This window comes from Geospiza fortis, unplaced genomic scaffold (genome assembly GCF_000277835.1).
Source record: "Geospiza fortis unplaced genomic scaffold, GeoFor_1.0 scaffold327, whole genome shotgun sequence".
Lineage (NCBI taxonomy): Eukaryota > Metazoa > Chordata > Aves > Passeriformes > Thraupidae > Geospiza > Geospiza fortis.
This window is the reverse complement of record NW_005054410.1, coordinates 534,234-555,468: the sequence shown is the minus strand read 5'-3', so window position 1 is coordinate 555,468 and position 21,235 is coordinate 534,234. Positions and strand designations below refer to the sequence as shown.

General features: G+C 39.4%; 1 protein-coding gene across 1 annotated transcript in view; it reads left to right on the top strand.

The window, feature by feature from the left end:
- TUB (TUB bipartite transcription factor) overlaps positions 1-21,235 on the top strand; it is an 80,962-nt gene that overhangs the window by 20,496 nt on the left and 39,231 nt on the right. Inside the window, 2 exon segments of the mRNA XM_031061353.1 lie at positions 13,395-13,446; positions 14,775-14,937. Coding sequence (XP_030917213.1) covers positions 13,395-13,446; positions 14,775-14,937 — 215 coding nt within the window.

The following is a 21,235-nucleotide window of genomic DNA, read 5'->3' as shown; positions in this document are numbered from 1 at the left end:
TGTCCATCAGTTTATAGAACGTGGTACCCCTTTTGCTTAGCCACTGGCATGTGGTGAAGGAAAAAATGGATGCTTAAGTAAAAACAATTTTAAAAATAGTAGATTGAATAAATGCTGAAATCTTTTTGATCTAGTTCTCTTGGATATTTTGTTACAGTCATGAATGACAGCTGCTTGCCAGTTTAAGAAAAACAAATACGTAGAACTGACACAGCTTTTTAAATCTAATTATCTTATGTGTGCTTTATTTCAAAGACAAGGTTACTCTTTTTGCATGTAATATATCTGTGCGAATCTTAGGAGTTTTCAAAACAACAATAAAAAGCATCATAGTGTCTTTTTTTGTTTTTTTTATTCCTTCTTGGTTACTGTTTGATGGCACTGGTGAATATTTGACAAGCAGTTTAGAAAGCAAAGATAAAAATGAATGATTGTTTTATCAGCCATTTATTCTGGTGTTTAACATTCTGTGTGCTATAAGCTTTTATTGTGCAAATACTTAGCCATTTGAGCAGGTCTAGATGGCAATATTTGCGTCCAGCATTAACAAGTTATGTTAGTCAGTTCAGGATCAGAACCCTAAAAATTAGGTGGTGTGCATATATCAGACCCTATTTTCAGTCTGATTTAAATGAAGTGAAAATGATTTTCCAGAGTCTGAAATGCCTTGCCTGGGGGACTGACTTTGCTCTCAAGCTGTACCACGCAGAGTGTTCATGTGACAGCCTTTTAAAGCCCAGAACAATAATTTGGAAAAGGTAGTTGCAGTTAGAAATATGAATTAGTTGGGTCATGAGCATTAGCTCTTAATTTTTTCAGTAATTTGGTAACTGTGTCAGCTATAAGCTGCATACTGCAGAGGAGATTTTCAGCTGGAGATCCAAGATTTTTGGGGACACGGATTCCACGGTCTCTGAAGCTGTGAGTCTGGGTGCTAGCTTGACTCCTCTGCCACAGCCTTTCTCATAATTCTCAATTCTTGCTGGCAGCACACATTTTTGCATGTTGTATACATCTCATAGAGCAAAATTGTGTGTCCTGAAAGGAATTGCTATATCAATTAACTGCCCAACACTGAAAGAATGCAGCAGTTGAGTCATACCAGTTAATGCAAATCATTTTCCAGGCTGTATTAAAAAAATAGTAGTTTTCCAGTTTTTCTTTTATATATATACATGCACAGATATCTATCTATATATATATACTTAAATATGAGGAAATAACGTCTCGTCTGGTTTCTCTTGAGACATCAAGCTGGATAGAGCAGATAATGTATCACTTTTCTCAAGTTATCACACTTCTTAATAATGAAATGCTTTTAAAATATTTTTCCATTTATACATCACTGTAGCAAGGCATTTCACTTAGCTTTTTGTAGCACCACATAATGTACTATGAAGTGTTTTCACTTATCTTTTTGTAGCACCACACAATGTACTATGAAGTGTTGAGAGAATAATCCATAGTAATTATTAGACTAAGTGATAATTTCATTGGAGGCAGTTAAAGAGAACCAGATGAAGATGATTGTCAGATGTAACAAAAATTGTCACAGAGTAGTCAAAAAGAAGTATAGTTGAGATTTTGATAATTCATAATGAAAACAGAACTAAAAATACTGCAACAACATATACCAGACCTGTTTTAAATTTGACTAATTTATGTGAAATACTTAAAGCTGATGTGCTAAGCTAGGTGTATAAATTCAAATCAGCGAGCATAGTTAATGTTTATGAAAAACAAAGATGATTGAATTTTGTGCAATGTACATGTCTTGGTATGCTACAAAAAGAGGTGTGTTGCATAAGAATACTGAGACTGTTACTTGATGTGACACTTCCAAGTACTTGTAAATGTAGTGAATTCATTTTGCTATTAAAAGGGCTATTTTCTTCAATTTGAAACAGAAAAAGCATGCCAGCATATTTGGGGTTAAATGAAGTATAGCCAAATTATGTAAATATGGATTGAATGGGATAATATAGGGTTTTTCCCCAAATGCGTCAAAAAGTAAGAAGTTTCTTTTCCTATTATGACCTATGGCATGTGATTCTGTATAGTATCATCCCATGTTATGTTTTTCCACTCCTGTTTATTTTCTCTCTCTAGTTATTTTTACTAGAGAAAGCAAGCTCCCTTGGCTGGGAGTTACACACAGATGTGGAGAAAAACATTTAATGTAACAAAAGGAAAGAAAAGCTGAAATGTGTTCAGTAATGTAGGAAGGGGCCTTTAAAGGACACATTGGAAAACAGAGCTAGAAAATTGGCTTTCACTGTACACAAACAAGGTGGGATCACAGCTGCAGCAAACTCTGACTGTGTTGTAAAGTTTTTCTGCTGCTTCTTAGGTCTTGAGAATAGATTCCATTTACTACACTTGGCTGCACACAGAAGGGAAGGAAAGGGATTAGCTTAGTTTTGAAATGGAGAACAATGCTCTTCAGGTTGTTTACTCACAGGATCATCTTCACACAAGGAACTGATAAATTGGAAGATTAAATATGTAACTTGTTTTGAAATTATCTTTGAATGCCATAGACATCACCAGGATTGAATACTTATGTCTCACTAAAGGGGAGGAAAATCACCATCCCAGTCTTATTATTACTATGGTTTTCTAAGATTTATTAAAATCTGAGAAAGAGTCTCTTTCTGTGCAGGCACTGTGTATGCACACTGTGGAAATATTCTTCTGTCTTCAGGAGTTTATAATTAAAAATCCCAGCCTGGAGGGATTTATACATATGCATCTTTTTATGCATGTGAAGTTAGTGTCAACATTCTCATGGGATTGAATTCATGGTTTTGGGGATTCAGGGCCCAGGAATGAAGATCAGGCTGTATGGAATACTTCATCTGCATAGAGTGCTGTTAGAAGCAATGACTTAGTTTTCATTGTAGGGAACAAAATAGAGGCCAAATGGTGTTTGCTACTTTTGACAGCCATCAACATCTTGCCAGTCTTGAAATCCCTATCCGTGTACTTAGGCACCAGGATCTGACAAACTAATTTTCTTCTGAAAATACTGTCCAGAATTGTCAATATTTGCTACTTGTGTAGATGGTAATACAGAGAAAGAACTCAAACCAAAATGAAAAATCTGCTTTCCTCAGTTCCAGCAAAAGAGTACTAGGTTGGATTATAAAGATAGTATGTGTGGGGAGGAAAAGTGACAAAATATTTTGTTTCACGGTTAGTATTTATCATGAAATGACATGTCTTCCCTTAGAAACTGTATTCCATAGAAACTGTAAAACCACCTGTAAAAAGGAAAAGGGAGCTTAGCTGTTTCAATTCACTAGCATCTATCAGAGTTACAATTCTTGCTGTATTTTTGTTCAGTTTTGATTGTTAGAGCAGCAAAGGTAAATGAGGTAATCTCTTTCACCTTCATGTTTTCAATAAATGGATAGCTTAATTTTACTGTTGCTTTAAAAACCCGGTAAATACAACTCCATCTTTTTCCTAAACACATGCACAGGCAGCGGGATCCGTTAATACTTTGCTGCATTAGTGAATTACCTCAAGTATAATCCATTTCAGCAGCAGCATGTTTCATCTACATATTCATGCCTGTGTTTGCATGCCTGCTTCAGGGAGAAGCCTCACTGAGCACCTGCAGCAGTGACCCTATTGTTGGCATCAGTGTTTTGTTTGTTAAACACTTCACCATTAGGCTATTATTTTAAAGGCCAGCATTGTTTCTAGGTTAATTACTGTACCTGTGAGGCTTCATTCTTGCTTCACAAAGGTGTTTCCAAGAGGAGTTAAGACTTGTTTGTTACTCTCGTTTTACAGGTGTCTTGGAAGGTTGGACTGTTTGATGTACAATAGGCTCAGTAGCTGCCAACTGGACAGAGCCATGTTTCATAGAACAGGTAGAGGACAGGGAGGGAAGGGAGCCAGAAATTATCTTGTGCAGGTTTTCTCTTCATCACAGTGGCTTACAGTGTTTTCCACATCAAAAAAGCAGAGGTCTGATCTGGGTGACACCTTCTACCTGGTCAGCAGTAATGGAATGGGAGAATCATTGTGGTCCAGGCAGGGAACTCTTGTTCTGCAGTGTATGTATGTGTAAGTGTAGTCTCCTTATCCAGACAATATTTTTCCCTAGTTTCTGCTCGTTTAATTGACTGTTTGTTGTGGTTGGGTGCTTTGTACATTAAGGGGTTTGGTTTGTTTGTGCATATATTTTACTGTTTTAACAGCTGAGATTGGCTGGGTTTGGGTACTGAGAGAGAAACCTGGCTGCTCGGGCTGGATCTTTCCAGTGCTGGCAGCGATGTGTTTTCGATAAAGGCACTTCCTGAAAGTCATGTCATTTGTCATCTGGATCCATCTGCATTGCAGGTACTGTATCTCCAGGTCACAGCGGGGTTTTTTTTTCCTTCACAATTTGCTCCTGTTCAGGTACTTCTCGTCAAACTACTTTAAATACAATTTTAGCATAGATCACCCAAAGGCTATTGTGTTTTACTGCTCCATCATTCATGTTTATTAAATTCACCTGTCTCTTTTGGGACATAGATATCTTCTCTTATGTTTTGTTCAGAGTTTGTGTGTGTTGAGGGAGGGTGAGAAGTAACCCAGCTCTTGCAGTAGGTGATGTTTTCATTACCTGCATTTTACTGCCATATGCTATCTTGTTCAGTTCTGTGTAATTGCAGAGAATGAATCTGTACAAATATTAGTTCAACTGATCATTCCAGGGCAGTAGTGTCAGTCGTGTAGCTCAGTTATTTAAAACATGGAATGTGCTGTAGGGAATAGTTTTGCTTTTTATCTCACTAGATCTTTTCCTGGCTGCTTATCATCCTCACTGAAAGCTGTCAGCCTAGCCATTTCAGATCCTAAACTGTAGTTTCTTTTTTTTCTGTAACTACAGTTTTGTTCTGATTTTACTCAAAGCGGGATCTCATTGCTTCAAAGCATATCTGAAGTATCTGCAGAGCTCCTGTTTTTCCCTTCAGCACTGAAAGTCTCTTGGGTTATTTGCTCAAGAATGGTCAGTGTTTGTTTTTTTTATATCCTGTAATACATCTGCATCTAACAATGTATTTTACCTGACTCTGATGGGTTTTTCAAAAACTTAAGTCTAAGTAGAACATTTAGAAGATTTGATTTCTACAATTGCTTTTGGTTTCATATAGCCCTAAGGCTGTAACAATTGGAGATCTATTTTGATGAACTGTTCTAATTAAAACAGACCAAAATGCTGTTATGGAATCATAAAATGGTTTGAGTCAGAAGGAACCTTAAAGATCATCTCATTCCAGCTTCCCTGCCGTGGACAAGGACACTTTCCACTAGACCAGGTTGCTCAAAGCTCCATCCAGCGTGGCCTTGAGCACTGCCAGGGATGGGGCATGTGCAGCTTCTGTGGGAAACCTGTGCCAGTGCCTCACCACCCAAACAGTAAAAATGTTTTCCCTAATATCCAGTCTAAATTGACTCTCTCTCAGTTTGAAGCCATTCCCCTTTGTCCTGTACTACATGCCCTTGTGAAATGTCCCTCTCCATTGTTCTTGTAGCTCCCTTCAGGCACTGGAATGCACAACAAGGTCTCCCCTGAACCATCTCTTCTCAGGCTGAACAACTCCAACTCTCTCAGCCTTTCCTTATAGGAGGGTGCTTCATTTCTCTGATCCTCTTTTTGGCCATCATCTGGACTTGCTCCCATGGGTCCATATTTCTTGTGTTGTGGGTCCCAGACCTGGACACAGGTGGAGTCTCAGGAGTGCTGAATAGAGTGGGAGAATCCCTTCCCTCACCCTGCTGCCCACACTGCTTTTGATGCAGCCCAGGACACATTTGGCTTTCTGGGATGAGACTCACATGGCTGGGTCTTCTTGAGCTTCCCATCAACCATCACCCCCAAGTCCTTCCCTCAGGGCTGCTCAATCCCTTCTCCTCCCAGTGTGTGTTTGTGCCCTGGCCCAGCTGCAGGACCTTGCACTTGGCCTTGTTTAACTTCATGAGGTTCACACAGCCCCACCTCTCCAGCCTGTCAGAGTCCCTCAGGATGGCATCCCTTCCCTCCAGTGTGTCATCACACCATGCAGCTTGGTGTTGTTGGCAGATTTACTGAAGGTGTCCATGATCCCACTGTCCATGTCAGGAACAGCTGCATTAGTACCAGTACTGACCCTGGGAATGCCACTCCAGGCTGGTCTCCACTTGGACACCGAACCATTGACCATGACTCTTTGAGTGTGACCATCGAGCCAGTTCCTCATCCATGAGGGCTCTGTCTGTTAAATCCATGCCACTGCAGTCTAGAGACAAGGATGCTGTGCCAGACTGCGTCAAATGCTTTGCAAAAGTTCAGGTAGATGCCGTCTGTGTCTCTTCCCTCATCCACCAGTGCTGTAGCCCTGTCACAGCAGGCCACCAGATATTTCAGGCATGATCTGCCCTTACTGTTGCCATGTTTGCTGTCACCAGTCATCTCCTCATTTTCCATGTGCCTGAGTTCAATAGGAACTTCCCTGGACTGCCACATCTTCTCAGGTACGATGGGGGGTGGCTTAGCTACTCCTTCTGACAGTTCCTTCAGGACCCAGAGATGTATCTCATCATGGACCTGAGATGGTCTCAAACCTGGCTTTCACCTATGGAGAGCAGTTCTTCATTCTCCTGGTCCCTGCATTTCCCTTCTGCATTCAGGCTGTGTGGCTGGAGCACTTGCTAGTGAAGTCTGAGTCAAAGAAGTCACTGAGTACCTCAGCCCTCTCCATGTCCCAGGTAACCAGGTCTCTCATTTCCTTCTGGAGAGGGCACATGTTTTCCCTCATCTTCCTTTACTCAGCAGTGTACTTACAGAAGCTTTTGTTGCTGTCCTTGACATCTCTGGCCAGATTTAATTCTATCAGGGCTTTAGCTTTCCCAACCTGATCTCTGGCAATTGTGTGGCCATGCTGAGGATTTGACTGGAGTTAATCTTAACAATTATCTACATGGAATTAAGAAAAAAAAAGAATGTGTTCCTGTTGTACATTTGCTCTCAGTTAATCTGCAGAACTGTTGCCAGACATAATGAGTGTCATAAATCTTAATGTACAAAGGACATTTAGATAAACCTTACTGGAGCAAATAGTACCAACAATCTTTCAGGAAGGTCTCATTAATTTGCTGATTTTTAAACTAGTTTGCCATCCAGGATTTGAGAAGAAAATAATGCGTTTGGTTCTGTAATTATTTGTGTAACTGCAAATGCAGTCTGCTATCAGCCATCTGCCCTGCAGGCATTACTTTCAGTGCCATTTGGATCATCAGCACAGTGTATGATCCTCTGCATCTTCTGTTGTGTGGCTGGCTTGGTGCTGATACTTCTCTTACAAATATCTGTTTCATATTTCTGCCTTTTTTCCTTATCCTTTTCCTTTATAATTTTCAGTCTTTTAAAGGGTCTTCTGCACAGGCAGAAGAGGTGATGCTGCACTCCTGGACTGGCATGCTTTTATTTATTATGTGAGAGTCACAGTGAAATACTTTATTCCTCTGAAGCTTTGCTTAAAGAAATGCAATTTCCATTTCTGCAGGAGTTCCTGGTGTCTGTACTTTCCTGAGTTCAGTGGTGACTGAGAGGTGGCCTCTAAGGGTAGGTGGTTGCCCCCTCTGCCCTCTGAACATGGCATGGGAGAAATCCAGGCACTGCTGTTGCTGTTCTTTGCAGTAGAAGGGCAAAATAATACTCAGTGTCCTTAGGTTGCTCCTCAATATCCGGACTCCTGCTGGATAGGTGGCCCAGGAAAGCAGTCACTCATTTTACTGTAAAGAGAGGACTGCAGGTCTTACTGTAAATCAGATGACTGAGCAGCTGCTTTAGGGTCAGAAAGCCTTGATGATTCCTAGCATGAGGAGAGCCCTTTCAGAGTGCTTTATCTCATTTATAAGTCTTTGATTAGCCTATGGGCCTGATACAATAATGTTCTCCCAAGTGGCTTCTGGTGTGCTCAGTTTGTGGGCCAGCAGACCTTGTTTTATGTGGGGACCTGCAGGTGTGGGGATTTGCAGGTGTTGGCATTTCTACCGACTTCACTGCTTAGGAGTTGGTTGAATTTCCCTTGTTTTAAGACCCTAAATGTGTGCCATTCCCCCCAGAGCATGACTTCAGCCTGCAGGTCCCTAGCCCCATTAATGGGCTTTTACAGCAGCATTTCATCAGTGCTGCGGGAAAGCTCATTCTTAAGGACTTAACAGTAACATTATTGAGAAGAGTTGGGCTTTATGGAACTGCAGAGACTTTACAGAGATTAAGAGAAGTGTAATTGGGTGAATATGACAGATGGTATCCAGTCAACCAAGTGCTATCTCTTTACAGGAATTTTATTTCCTGTGTTTTTGGAGACTGTAATATTCAAATAGCACATTACACCCATTCTTGTTCTTTTGAGTCTGTTGTGCTCTTAACGATCCCATAACCTGTTTGTCTTGACACAGGAACATAGCAGCTTTCTTCACAGCAGGAGTGCATGGAAAAGATCTGAGTGATCTTGAAGATTATTCTGGTATGGTGTATTTTTTTTCTTTCTATCTGGTTTGATCATCCATTGTTTTTTGAATTGAAGTTCACAATATGGCAGAAAAAACTCAAGATGAAAATACCCCCTCTAATTTTCCATTTGCTTCTGGTTCAGTGTTCTAAATGGGAGAAACAATTTCTTATCCAAGTCTTCATCTTTTATAATGTGAACTGTTTGTTTCAGGAATTTTCTCTGCCTATGTATATTCATTTTGCTTGTGCAAAGGTCCCTGATTTCACACAGAGTTTTTGGGTGCTGCTGTTAGTAATATATTATAAAGTAACAAAAAGAGGAAATACAAGGGTAACACTTCTCAAACAGCGTGTTAAAGTTTAGTGGTAGTATGAGTCTGCTTGTTTGACCAGCTGTACGTTTTGGTGCTGGACTGCAGAGATGTGCTAGGTGAGATTTTGGACCTTTGTCCTGGTAAAAAAGTTATTTTTATGAAAAATGTTCCTTAATGAAGCAGTGTCAGGAAGGAACAAAAGCATTGCCTTGTTCATCAGGCAGAAGCAATAGAGCTGCTTTACTGTGGTAGACTTTTTCTTTAAAAACCCCCCTTAAATAAAATCAGTGACTACATGCATCTTGGACATTCTAATTAGAAACATTTCTTCTTAATTGTTTTTTCTTGCAATGGCTTCATGAAACACAAGCAGTTTGCATTTTCAAAGAGCAAAGGCAAAGTACTTGCTGTGAAAATAGTTATTTGAATTAAGTCTGATTTTACTTTAACTGAAATCACCCCATGTGGAATTACAGTAAAAATTTAGCAAGATATTGACTTACTTACAGAATCTTCTGCCTTCATCTCAGCAGTAAAGTGTGGAGCTTTCTGTAATCATGAAGTTCCATCCTTAAAACTTGATTGGTCTTGGGTTTCTCACTAAATGTTTTTTAAGGAACAGAGATTATTAAAAGCTTAGAATACTAAAATTCTTTCACATGTTTTCATCTTTGTTATGACATGCAGTACTTTAGTAAGCCTGGCTTACTATAAATTGAATTCAATGTCGAAACTGTTTCTGCAAAATGGATTTTGTGTCTTAAAAGAGTAGTATGAAAAAATAATACATTGACTAAAATGTGATTTTACTTTTAATGTTTTTCCTTTAAAAAACAGGAGTTGAGATGTTTGACTCGAATGCCATGATTGAAATTTGAAAATAATGCTGTCTAAAGATAATACTTAAATCTCTGTGGTCCTTGGTCCAGGCAACTGATATGAATCTTTACAATAGGTAGCTATAGGCTTGACTTCTTAAACCCAGCACTAGTAACTTCTAAATGGGTAGATTGTTCAGGTTCTGTATGGAAGGATGTTTTTTTTCTGTATCTGCTAGGAAATATATCCAGGCTCTGACCTGTCAGCTGAATTTGGACTAGACTATTACTGCAGAGCTGAAAGGCTGTTTACAATATTATGTATAGTGTAAAATTGCTTTTTGTTTTAAGTGGGTCAGAGCCATAGCCAAGATGCCAGGCAGATGCACGATCCTTGATCTTATAGATGTAAAAATTAATCTTACTGGATCTTCAGGATACTTCAGTGTGCTGAGCAGATTGCTAATATGTATGCATGCTCTTCAATAATTCAATTTTCATGAATTATAAAGTTACATCTCTCTATTAAATCTGACTGAGTTTCATGCTGCTCCTGGGATTTTCTAGCATCACATCAAACATGTAGGCAGAATTGTTCTAACAGCCTCTCTCTCTTTCTCTCTCTCTCTCTGCGATTATTTCCTGCCATCTTTCTGTCACAGTTTTTCTGCTGTACTGGGCCTTTAGTTTCTGACCATTCCAGTTATTTGGACCAGAGTGCAATAAAAAGACTGGGCAGGAGAGGCTGGGTCCTCACCATGTGCACAACCTTTCCAGAGGGATGAGCAATTGATTCCTGCTCTTTTGAGGAAAGGCAAAGGCTGTGCTTCTGCTTACACACTTTTATGTTTTCCAAAGAAATAAAAGGCAGAAATCCAGAGCTGGATTTCAGCTCTTGGACCCTGGAGCATCTGAGAGAATGCCAGGTGCTGTGGTGAGATGATCTGCTAAATCTTTCTGCAAGGACTCAGTGAAGTGTGAGAAAAAGGGTCAGTGGCACTTACACAATTCATCTCAGAGTCCTCTGCAGATGTTTTTCAAGGGAGCAAGAGCCTGATGGAATTGCTATGGAAACAGAGCTTATATTATTTATTTATTTACTTACTTATTTATGCATGCATGTATTTAAACCCTGACTTCCCTTAATGGCATATCTTGGAAGTCACCCAGTTTCAGGAGACTTTGTTCATTGGAAATTGGGGAACGTGAAATGTTGGCTGCTGGTCAGCAACTCCAAGGTCCAGCAGTTCTGCAGAGAACACTGACAAAGTGCAGTCTGAAAGTGGAGTGCTCTGTTGTTGTAGCAGAATATATAGGCTAAACTGAACCCCTTTTGTATTTGGAGTTGCAGAAGTGTTATTAGACATGAAGAAAGGGCAGAACTGCAGCTTTCCAGTGATACTGGAACCAAGTAACTGTTAAAATAGATAGAGTTGGTGGTAATAATGCCTTTTTTAACATTATCCTGTGAAGGATTCAGAAGAGTGCTGGGGGCAATGCATTCTCATACCAGTACAGCATCCTGGAGGGGGAGAGGATTGTTGAAGCAACCATATTCTATTGAATCTTGGTGTCAGTGAAGAAAGCTGGAATTCAGTTTTGTTTGTTGAATGTTAAATGCAAGGCTTGTCATTTATGCATGCCTAAAAAAGGTTGTGGAAAACTACTCAGAACTTTATTAAATATGAAGTGGATAAGGACAGAGCTGGAAGCTCCAGATGACATTGTCATCTGGTTTTCAAGGTATGCTGCTCTCAGTCTCAGCTTTGATTGCATATATTCAGAAGCTTAAAAAAAAAGTCTTGCAGTAAGAAGGGCAATGTGGAGAGGTGCTTTAGCATTGCAACATCCATAGTTTTTGGATGGAGTTTTATATTTTTTTGGCAGTCCTCTGGTGTATCTGATAGCTGCTTTGCGTTCCTAGAATGCTGAATGCAAATCTGTCTGATGTTATTTAAACTGCCATGTTTACCATGCTACAGCTGGCCATTAAGAGACATACAGGAGCTGTGTCTGAACCTGAATTTGCCTTGTTGTGGCTTCCCATGCAGGCACAGGACATTTTCCTGCCCCCTTGTTCTGTTCAATGTGTCATGCCAGGACATGGATGCTGGAATGATGTATGCATTGCTGCCTCTGCAGTTCTTGGGGTCTCTGTTAGCATCATTGCATGGTTTTGGCTTTTTTTCAGGCATTGTCTGAAATGAGGAGGATTTGTTCAGGCCATTGAGCCTGAAACTTTACACTTAGGCATCTTTTACTCAATTGTTTGGCCAAAATTCTGCATTAGGGTAGTTCTGCTTTCTGACAGTGCAGCTAATACTGCTGCAGCCATAGTGAAACACTCTTCTACACACCTGATATTGTATACCATAGAGGAATGTGTGTCTTCCTTTTATAACTTCTGTAATTTATAAAATGAAGAATGCTTGGTGTAAAGCAGAACATTTTTATGACTGTGAGGGGTTTTTTTCTCTAATCTTTTTTGTGGAGTATGGGCAATGCATTACTTCTGCCAGAGATGGTAATTTCATACCTGAGGTACTTGAACAGCACAGTTTCAATCTGTGGAACATCAGCCTTTTGTAGCATATAACCTAATAAAAATTGTAAAAGGCTGATTCCACCAGAAATGCTTAATTATAGGTCTTTGATAATGCTGGCATTGGAAAGGGGGCATTCTGCATGCCTTTATTAACTGTTCTAGCTCTACTGCAGTGTTACTGTCTCCTAAAGACTGTGAATTAATACATGAGATTCACATTTTTAATGCAATTTCCATTGCAATACTGTTGGTTTGTATGTAGGTCAGAATCCAGGTTTGTTTGTCCTGGATTTTGGTTTTTTTTTTTTGCCCTTTTTGATTGTTAAGAGTGATATAAGAGAAGGGGCTAACATTTTATAAAAGTGTATTGTAGGAGAAAATTAATTTTCCTTGTAAGAAGCCATTGTTTTTGTTCTATAACACTATTTTCCCTCTAGATGACCTATTACTGTTTAAAAGATTCAATTATCTATGTTCAATGTTTAACTATAGTGTCCTTACAATAGAGACCTTTGTTCTCCAGAAAAATAAAGCCTAGTCAGTAGTTTGCTAAAGTACTTTACAAAAATAGCTTTTTGATTTCAATGCCAGTCTTTAATATCTAATTAATGAAAATGATTGAATGCACAGGAGCATTCAATGCTCCCAACAAGCAACAATTAGCAGAGAGAAATATGGCACTGAGCAATGCTGTTCATCTTGCCTACCTCTAAATGTTCAAGTGTGTGGCTTCTCAGGAATAAATATCCAGGAATATTCAGGAATATGTTATGCTTTTCAGTGTGCAAAAGATTAGGTGGTTAGTTTTTCTACCATAATTTTAAATACTGCTGAGTTGCTAAGCAGTTCACTTACACTCCTCCCTTTTTCTAGGCTTTACATGCAATTTTTCAATTTCAGTGCTCTATGCATTGATGTTTTCCATTAGAAGAGAGTGGAAAAGAATCCAAGCTGTAGACACTGGATTTTGCATTTCTTTGTGAGCTGCCTGATTATATATTTTTGTTGAAGTTTGTGTGAGCCAGAGTTTTGCAATTTTTTGGGGACTGCATTTAAATCCTCTGAAGCCAAGTTTTTTTCAGTTAGGGCAGGCACACTTCCATGGACATAGTGGGTTTTGTATGGATAACTCCTGTGAGAGTTTCCTCGACTGGGTGCTGTTAGGTGTTGTTTTGAGTGATAAATTTGTTCCAATTATGTACTCTTTGTCTTTGCAGTGTTCTGGATGATGAGGGGAGCAGCCTGCGTCAGCAGAAGCTTGACAGACAGGTAAGATTTTGGAGGAGGACCTTGCTCCCTAAAATCTGAATCCTGGAGTAATGAAAACACTGATAATTGATAGAAAATTGCATCCTCTGATTGGGGCATGCAGAAGAGAGATCTTTGGAGGCTGAAGTTAACTCAGAAGTCTAATTTCCATTAAAATTTGTCTTCTGACTGTGGTTTGAGTGATTCCCACTGCCTTGGACTTGTTTTAAGCTGTTGTACAATGTATTTGTTACCCCACTGATGGAGCAGTCACACCAGCCAACAGAGGTTAACCACAATGGTTTTTTTCAGTGGATTTAGCTCTTATGGCTGTAACCTAGTGGCACTGTGTGCTGTGTTGCCTATTTTCTGACTGCATTCCTACATGACTTGCACAAGGGAGTCAGAACATGAAATCTGAGGGAATTGTGTCATCAAGCTTTAATGGGAGTTGAGGTTTCTGCTTTTACTTTTTCCGTGGTCACCCTCTCAAAAAATGTTGTCATTTTTATAGTTAAACCTTGTGGGTTTAATTTTATCCTTGTCTATTGCCACTATTTCATCAGCTTGCATGTCTAACATAATCTCATTTTCAAATTCAAGTACTGTTTATGCCATAATCCTGTACTTAATTCTGATTATGGTGGAGTCATGTTGAGGTGTTAACACAACTTAGGGAGCTGAAAGAGTTCACTCTCCATTTTTATTCCTCAGTTTTATTGCATCTCCTTCCTAGAAGCTAAAATATCACTGTACAGAAGCAAGGAAAAGGTAAGGTAATAGATAAGTAAAATTAACAGTTCAGTTCTCTAAAGTTGCGGAAGAGGGCTCAAATAAAGTCCCTATGGTGCCAGTGGATGCCAAAGGTTTTGGTTTTCTAGCTGAGAAATTTAAGTGTTTAATTAAAGTTCATCTATTATAACTGTTAAATTAGGCTTGTGTCCAGTATTATCACTCGATTTTAGTTTGCAATTACCTGCTTTTAATTTACAGAAACTGAAATTGGCATCTCTGCCTCGTGCCCTTGCTTACCCTCCCATTGCTTCACAGCCAGTATTCTCACACTGTTGTTTTCCCAAGGGTTATTTCCAAGCAAGCTCTGACAGCTGGTGGGCTGCTCAGAAAGATGTATTTTAATTATTTGCTGTTTTCAGCAGAAGGTGTTTCAGCAGTGGGCTGGTTGTGGTGGTTTTTTGGAAAGGTTTCCTGTAAGCCAACATCCCAATCTCCCACCTGCCAACTGCCACCGCTGTAGAGCTGGGAAGGGGTAAAGCTGACCATTGTTTCCCAGGGTAGGTTGCTCCTGTTTGGAGGGCAGTAACAGATGTTTTTCTCTGTCTTTTCTCCAGAGAGCACTGCTGGAACAGAAGCAGAAGAAGAAGCGCCAGGAGCCACTGATGGTTCAGTCCAACGTGGACAGCCGGGCAAGGACGCGCAGGACGAAACATTCGGAGGAGCAGGCCCCGCTGGTTGAGTCCTATCTCAACAGCAACAGCAGCACCATATATCATGGTACAGAATGCCAGCTCCTGCAGCTGTATTTGCTCAGAGTCCTGGTGTGGTGCTCATTTTATGCTCAGGAGAACAAAAGCTCTTGTTTTGCATGTTTTAGTAAATCATTGATATATCCTTCACTCGGGATAAAACCATCAGAATTTGCAATTCTAATGGGAGGGAGCAAGGTACCTATCTGCCATTTCAGTGCTGAACTGGGAAAGAGACAGCTTGTCCCTTCTGCCATGGCTATTAAAGTGTCTTCAGCCTTGGCTCCTACTAAGTGAAGCTGATGGGTTCCACTCTGAATGTTCCTCTGCATGCAATTTTGCTTAAGCCTTACAGAGGTAATGATAAATTTGAAACCTGTTAACTAAGTTCAGCTAGGACTGAAGATAGTAATTTCAACGATTCTGTGTTTCTCCAAAGTCCATTAAAACAGGTAGAGAAGAACATTACAAACTTGTACAATGTCTCCATTTTCTCATTAAAGATTATAGGATCCAGTAGGGATAGAGTCACTTCAGGTGTCACACCTACAGGGGAAAAAATTATAATGCCATCTCTTTTCAAAGACCTTAATAATCAGAAATAAATCCTAAGGGAACCAGGCATTATTTAGTTCTGTCCTCATATTGTCCATGCTTTTTGTCCCTCTAAAATGATATGTGTGTACTTTTCCTCAGGATTTCCTAAGGGGCAGCTTGGGTAATCCTTGTCCAAAATTTGACTCTTGTTGATATCATTCCAGGTTGGTAACACCTCCAAGATCTACAGAGAGCAGTAATTTTCCAGTTTTCTTGTTTTTCAGATCATTAAGTTAAATGTAATTCATAAGGGATTCATAAGCTTCAGTAGCAAAAGGCTTTATTCCCTGACTATTGGTGAGTTTGTGGGACTGGAGCTGAATCAGTATCTACTGATATTGATTGGGAATGCAGCTGGCAGATTTCTGGCTGGGAATGGTGCTAGGTGGCAGGGTACTTAGGTTTTGGGGTTTACACATTAAATCTTAATATGCCTTTGTGAATCTAACTCTGTTAAAAAAACCAGAAACAACCAGTATCCTACTCTTATACAAACAAAAACTTAACCCAGCATTCAGTTCAAATTTCTGTCAGTTTTACTCCATGTGCTTGACTTCTTGTCTCCCTGTCATTTTGTTTTCACTTGGTGGTCTTATTTTCCATGAGAAAAAGGTGGTTATTTAGTTTACAGTAACAAATTCTGCTCTGAGAAGTGCAGGTTTCAGAGTCTTTCCTCCTGGTTAGCAATTGGTGGAAATTTTTAGCTGATTACAGCTACAGAATTTACTGTTAGAATCTGGAAATTGCATTGCTTTTAAGCAATGTTGAGGTTTTGGTAATAATGGGCTTTTTAAATCTTGTTTCTATAAGCAAATAGGATACCATAAGTGGTTTCAGATGGAGAATTATTTTTTCAATTTACTATTATTTAATTTTTTTTTTCTATTAAATACTAAAAAAATTAGTAATATTTCTCTTTACTGCCTGTTTCTCAGGGTCTGGTATGTAATTTTTAAAGATTAAACTGAATTGCTTTCCAGTCTAAACCAAAATATTTGATTTAGCACAAACATCTAGTGTGTTTGTTTTTTAATCAGACAAAATAGAAATTTTCTCTTTTTCCTCTTACACTCAAGAGTTTATTAAAGGTGCAGAGCTATTCTGAGGAATATAGCAGAGAGAGAGTGCCGTTTACTAAACCACTTATATTGAGAGTTGATCAAGGTTTTAATTTTCACAAACCTGAGAAAAAGACATTATCATCACATAATTGGTAACAAATTTCATATATGAACTAACTGAGCTAAATTGTACACCAATTTGCACCAGAGTGGATTTTCTCAGTATAAGTGAGATTAACTGTGCTCTTAAGGTAAAAGTGACCCTTCCTGTCATATTATATCACACCATTCATTGGAATACTTAGGATTTATCCTCCTTAAATCAGTTTGTTCTAAATTTGTCTCTCAAACCCTTTTAATGTTTCACAAGGTTTCAGAGAAGCAAAGAAATATAATGTTTCTCATATTCAACATGACATTTGTTAATCCCTTGGGACAGCTCTCCTTGCAATAAACCGTGCAGTTTGCAAGAGCCAGCTTAGAAGAATTTAATTACCTAGAGCAGGGTGTTTTATTGCCTTGTAAAATCCTTTGTTAGTCACGTTGCTTTTGAAAATATTACAAGAACTCTCAAAATGTCCTTTTTTGGTGTGGCCTTCTCTGGGAATGTGCTTAATATCTTCAATTCCCCAGTTTGCAGGGAACATTTTTGGGTTTTGATGACCATTTTTAACTGTTGCATTGAGCTTCAGGGCTGGCAGGTTTTTTCCCCTTCAATGAAAACATTTGTATGTGGCAGTGTCGGATGCATGAGACAGCTGGGCTGTTTCTAAAGAACTATTCTGCTCTTTTCCGTTCATTTGTGGCTGTTATGGGCATGCTGATTCCAAATTGAGAATGGCTCTTTGATGGGACTTGATGCTCTACTGAATGAACTACACTGCTTGGATGAGCATGTTTGTGAAATCAATTCCTGTGCTAGCAAATGCTACAGAAAGAACACTTCTTTCCACCTATCATCCTGCTCTACTCTCTCTTTTAGCTTGCACTGGTTCTGTGTAGCACAAAAGTACTTGTTGATTTCAACAAATAATTGGGTGCCTGTGTGGAGATATCTCTATGGCACTTTGAGCAAAGTAGGTCAGAGATAGCATCTCAGCAATTCTCAGATGCTGGGCTTTCTGTGCTGGGAAATTCTCCTTCATACACTGCCACTGCTTATTCTGATGCCATTAACTGTGCTGGGAAATTCTCCTTCATACACTGCCATTGCTTATTCTGATGCCATTATCTGTGCTGCAATGGTTCCCTCATGGGCAACTCTACTCTGCAGTAAAAACTCATTTAATTCCAGAATAATTATCAGAGATTGGAGTAGAAAGTTAGTCATTCTTGTTCTGGAATAGAGCATCAGCCTGGTGAGCTACTTGTGGGTAGATAGGGTAGAACACTGTATTTTGCTAGTTAAACTGATTGTGTATTACCAGAAATGCCATAATTTTTTTTTCTTAGATGACTTCAAGGCAGAGAAATGACATATTGGTAGGACAAAATGGTATTTCTGTTCCCTGCCAAGAGTTGCTAGCAATTCCTCTGGGTACCATGACTCTTTTAAGGAGATGTGTGCTCTTCAAGTGAGGAAGTGGCTCTGCAGAATCCACCATGCACGAGTCTCCACACAGAACATTTCTTCTCATTTGTCCCGTATTTCACCTACAGATAAAAGTCTTCAGATACTGTACCTTGTGAATGACTTGCATGTAGTATTTCTTTTTTAAACCCTTTTGTTGTTGGCATAATGCCCAATTAACTAATAGCAGCAAAAGTTACCTGCAGGAACTGAGATGAATTAGGCTGAAAAGACCAACATGAGATAAAATCTCCTTGGCACCCAGGTCTATAAGGGGATAGTTTGAGCTGGAGTCTCAGCCAGTGGTAACACAGTCATCAGCACCTGCAGATCAGGTACGTAGAGTTAGGGCCCACATTTATCTGCCTGCCATTTCAAGGAATAGGTATCCTTCCACTGACTTCCATGATGTTGTTCCATGGCTCTGTTTACAATAAAGCCTCTCTCTTTCTCAGCTCAATTGCTATTTCATCATTATAAACAGCCACATAAGAACCAATAGCAACTTTTTGTATTGCTATTAAATTTAAATTCTAAATAAAAGACAACAAAGGCATTCATTTACCAGAAGAATTTTAATCCTTCTTTGTAGGAAAGATCACTTACATTGTCTTCTCCTCATGTGTTCTGGTTTATTTTCAATTCAGTGTCCTTCATAAGGACATATTGGTACATGTTTGTTTAAGGTTTTTTTTTAAATTTTACTTGCTGTTCTGTAATATGTCACAGTTATATCTGCTTGCTTGTTTTCATGTATTTTTACTCAACTTATTTTGTGAAGTTTGTTGAAAACCTGAACAAACATTTTAGCCTGATTTGACATTGCAGAATTCTGCTACAAATACAGTTCTTTCAATCTGGATTGCAAATACTGAGCATTCCTGGAGCCAAATAGCCTGCAGAGATACACTAATTACTGCAACAATTTAATTACATTATTTAATTACATTTAATGCAAATGCTGAAAGCCCATTTTTACAGAGATTTTACTTCTGTGAAAATGGTGAATTTCCACTAGGGAGTGATTTTTCTTTTCACAGCACTGAGGAAGGCAGAGATTTGAATGAGTGCCAGATATGCTTTCATTAATATTGCCATACTTTGTTGCAGCTGTGGTGTTTTTATATAAGACTTGAAATTAAAAATGTTTTCAATTAGATACTCTCAGAGTAATTTCCATTGCAACTTCCAATTTAGCGATTTAGATTAACCATGTGTAAAAAGGCAGAATGACTTTTTTACTTTTCTCCTCTGGCATTTGGCAGCACATCTAGGTTTAATGGCTGTGTGGTGTGTTAAACAGACCTCTGATGACAATTCATAGGTTTGGTTGTTAAATTTGACGTGTCATTCTGCTATTTACCATGAATGATGAGAGAGAGTTTTCTGATGAGCATCCTTAGCTGTCAGCTTTAAAAGATGACATCAATTAAGTATTAATTTTAAAAATCATGTATTTGCCTGCTCATCAGAAGAGTGTCTCTCCATCCCTGTTTTCCACTGACCTTGGAATGAGTAGGTATTAGTTTATTTTTTTGAAGATAGCAAGGAATGTTCTTTGCTAAGGGCTGTTAACATTGAGAGATCAGGCAGCACTCCAAACATCATGTGGGCAAAATACTTAACTTCCAATAAGCAGATATTCTGAAATCTTTACTTCAGCTGCAGTCTCTTCACCTTAATCTTTAAAGCATCTGTTTGATTTGTCAGCAGTCCTTACTGCACCAGTGCATTTCCAAAATAAATAAACTAACACAGCAGCAAGGAGCAGAGGGCAGTGGGTAGCAAGTGTTCCACAGGTCTTTTTGTGGTTCTTGGTATTGAACTATTTGAGAGGAAAGTTTAGAGGAAATGGCCTGAGAAACTCCCTTCTCTTTCCTTTAATATCCCACTTGTAGTGTATTTACTTTCAGTTACTACTTGATATGTAGCTGTTTTCTGTCCTGGGCAGTATCTCAGGAGCCAGGAGGGGGGGTGCCCCCAGCACAGGAAGTGCCCTGGCAGGCAGAGTCCCATCCCAGAGGCTGCAGACAGGGCAGGAAGAGCTGCCAGCAGCATTCCCTGCAGCCCCAGACCTGGCAAAGGATGAACCAGGGCCAGGGCCCTGCAGGGCACCAGTCAGGGTGGAAAAGAGATTCTGCAGTGCAAACATCTCCGTTGGGCTGATGAGCTGCCTGCAGTGCCAGGATGCTCCCAGGAGACAGGCTGGGAAGCAGCACCTCCAGCACAGCCCTGGGCTCAGCTGGAGCAAAGCCCATGGGCAGGGTGTGGGTGGAACCCCCCAGGGAGGGTGGTCAGGGCAGTTAAAGCCTAGTCGCGCTCTCAAGGCTCCAGTATCACAAAGTAATTATGTAATTTATCACTATCTTTCATCTTCCTGGCATAGGTTTTTCATAGATCATTTTAGCTTCCTTATTAGTTGTCTGCTTTCCCAAAGTCTAGTTCATTGCTATCAACTCTCCACTTCACATGCTGCCTTTGCCTTCCCCCTCCCCAGGATTAGGCAGCAGGTATGTGGGGGTTTAGAAGAAACTTTTGTTTAATTCCTTCCCTTGTTCTCTCTGAGGAACTCTTAGACCAATGAGCTTTTAATAATGTCCTTAAGCAGCACCAAGTTCCCAAGTACATTGGTTCCTTTTTTTGGAGCACTAGAAAACCCATCCCATTTCACTTCTCAGTATTTTCAGGTTTGCAGCATCAGCCTGGTCATCACATCACTGTTGGAGGCATAAACTGCAAGGAGCCTTAGGGAATTTACTAGCAATAAGGTTTTGGGAATCTGGAATCTGACTGTAAGTTACTAGCTGAAGGAGTAATGCCTTTGATTGTAAGTATTTTGAGGAAAGAATCAAATGTTTGCATGTGATTAACCAGTAACTAACACACCAGAGTCCTTGTCCTTATTCAGATCCTTGTATTTAACTATTTGTGTGGTCTAGGTAAAACTAATAGAAATATTTAATTGCACTGTAAATGGGTTTGTCCATTTTCAGAATATTTCTGATAGACTCCAGTGTCTTTTAGATGATTGTGGAAATTCTTGACCAGTGTAAAATCTAAGTTTATTAAATAAACTAAGAATGAACAACAGCCCAAAT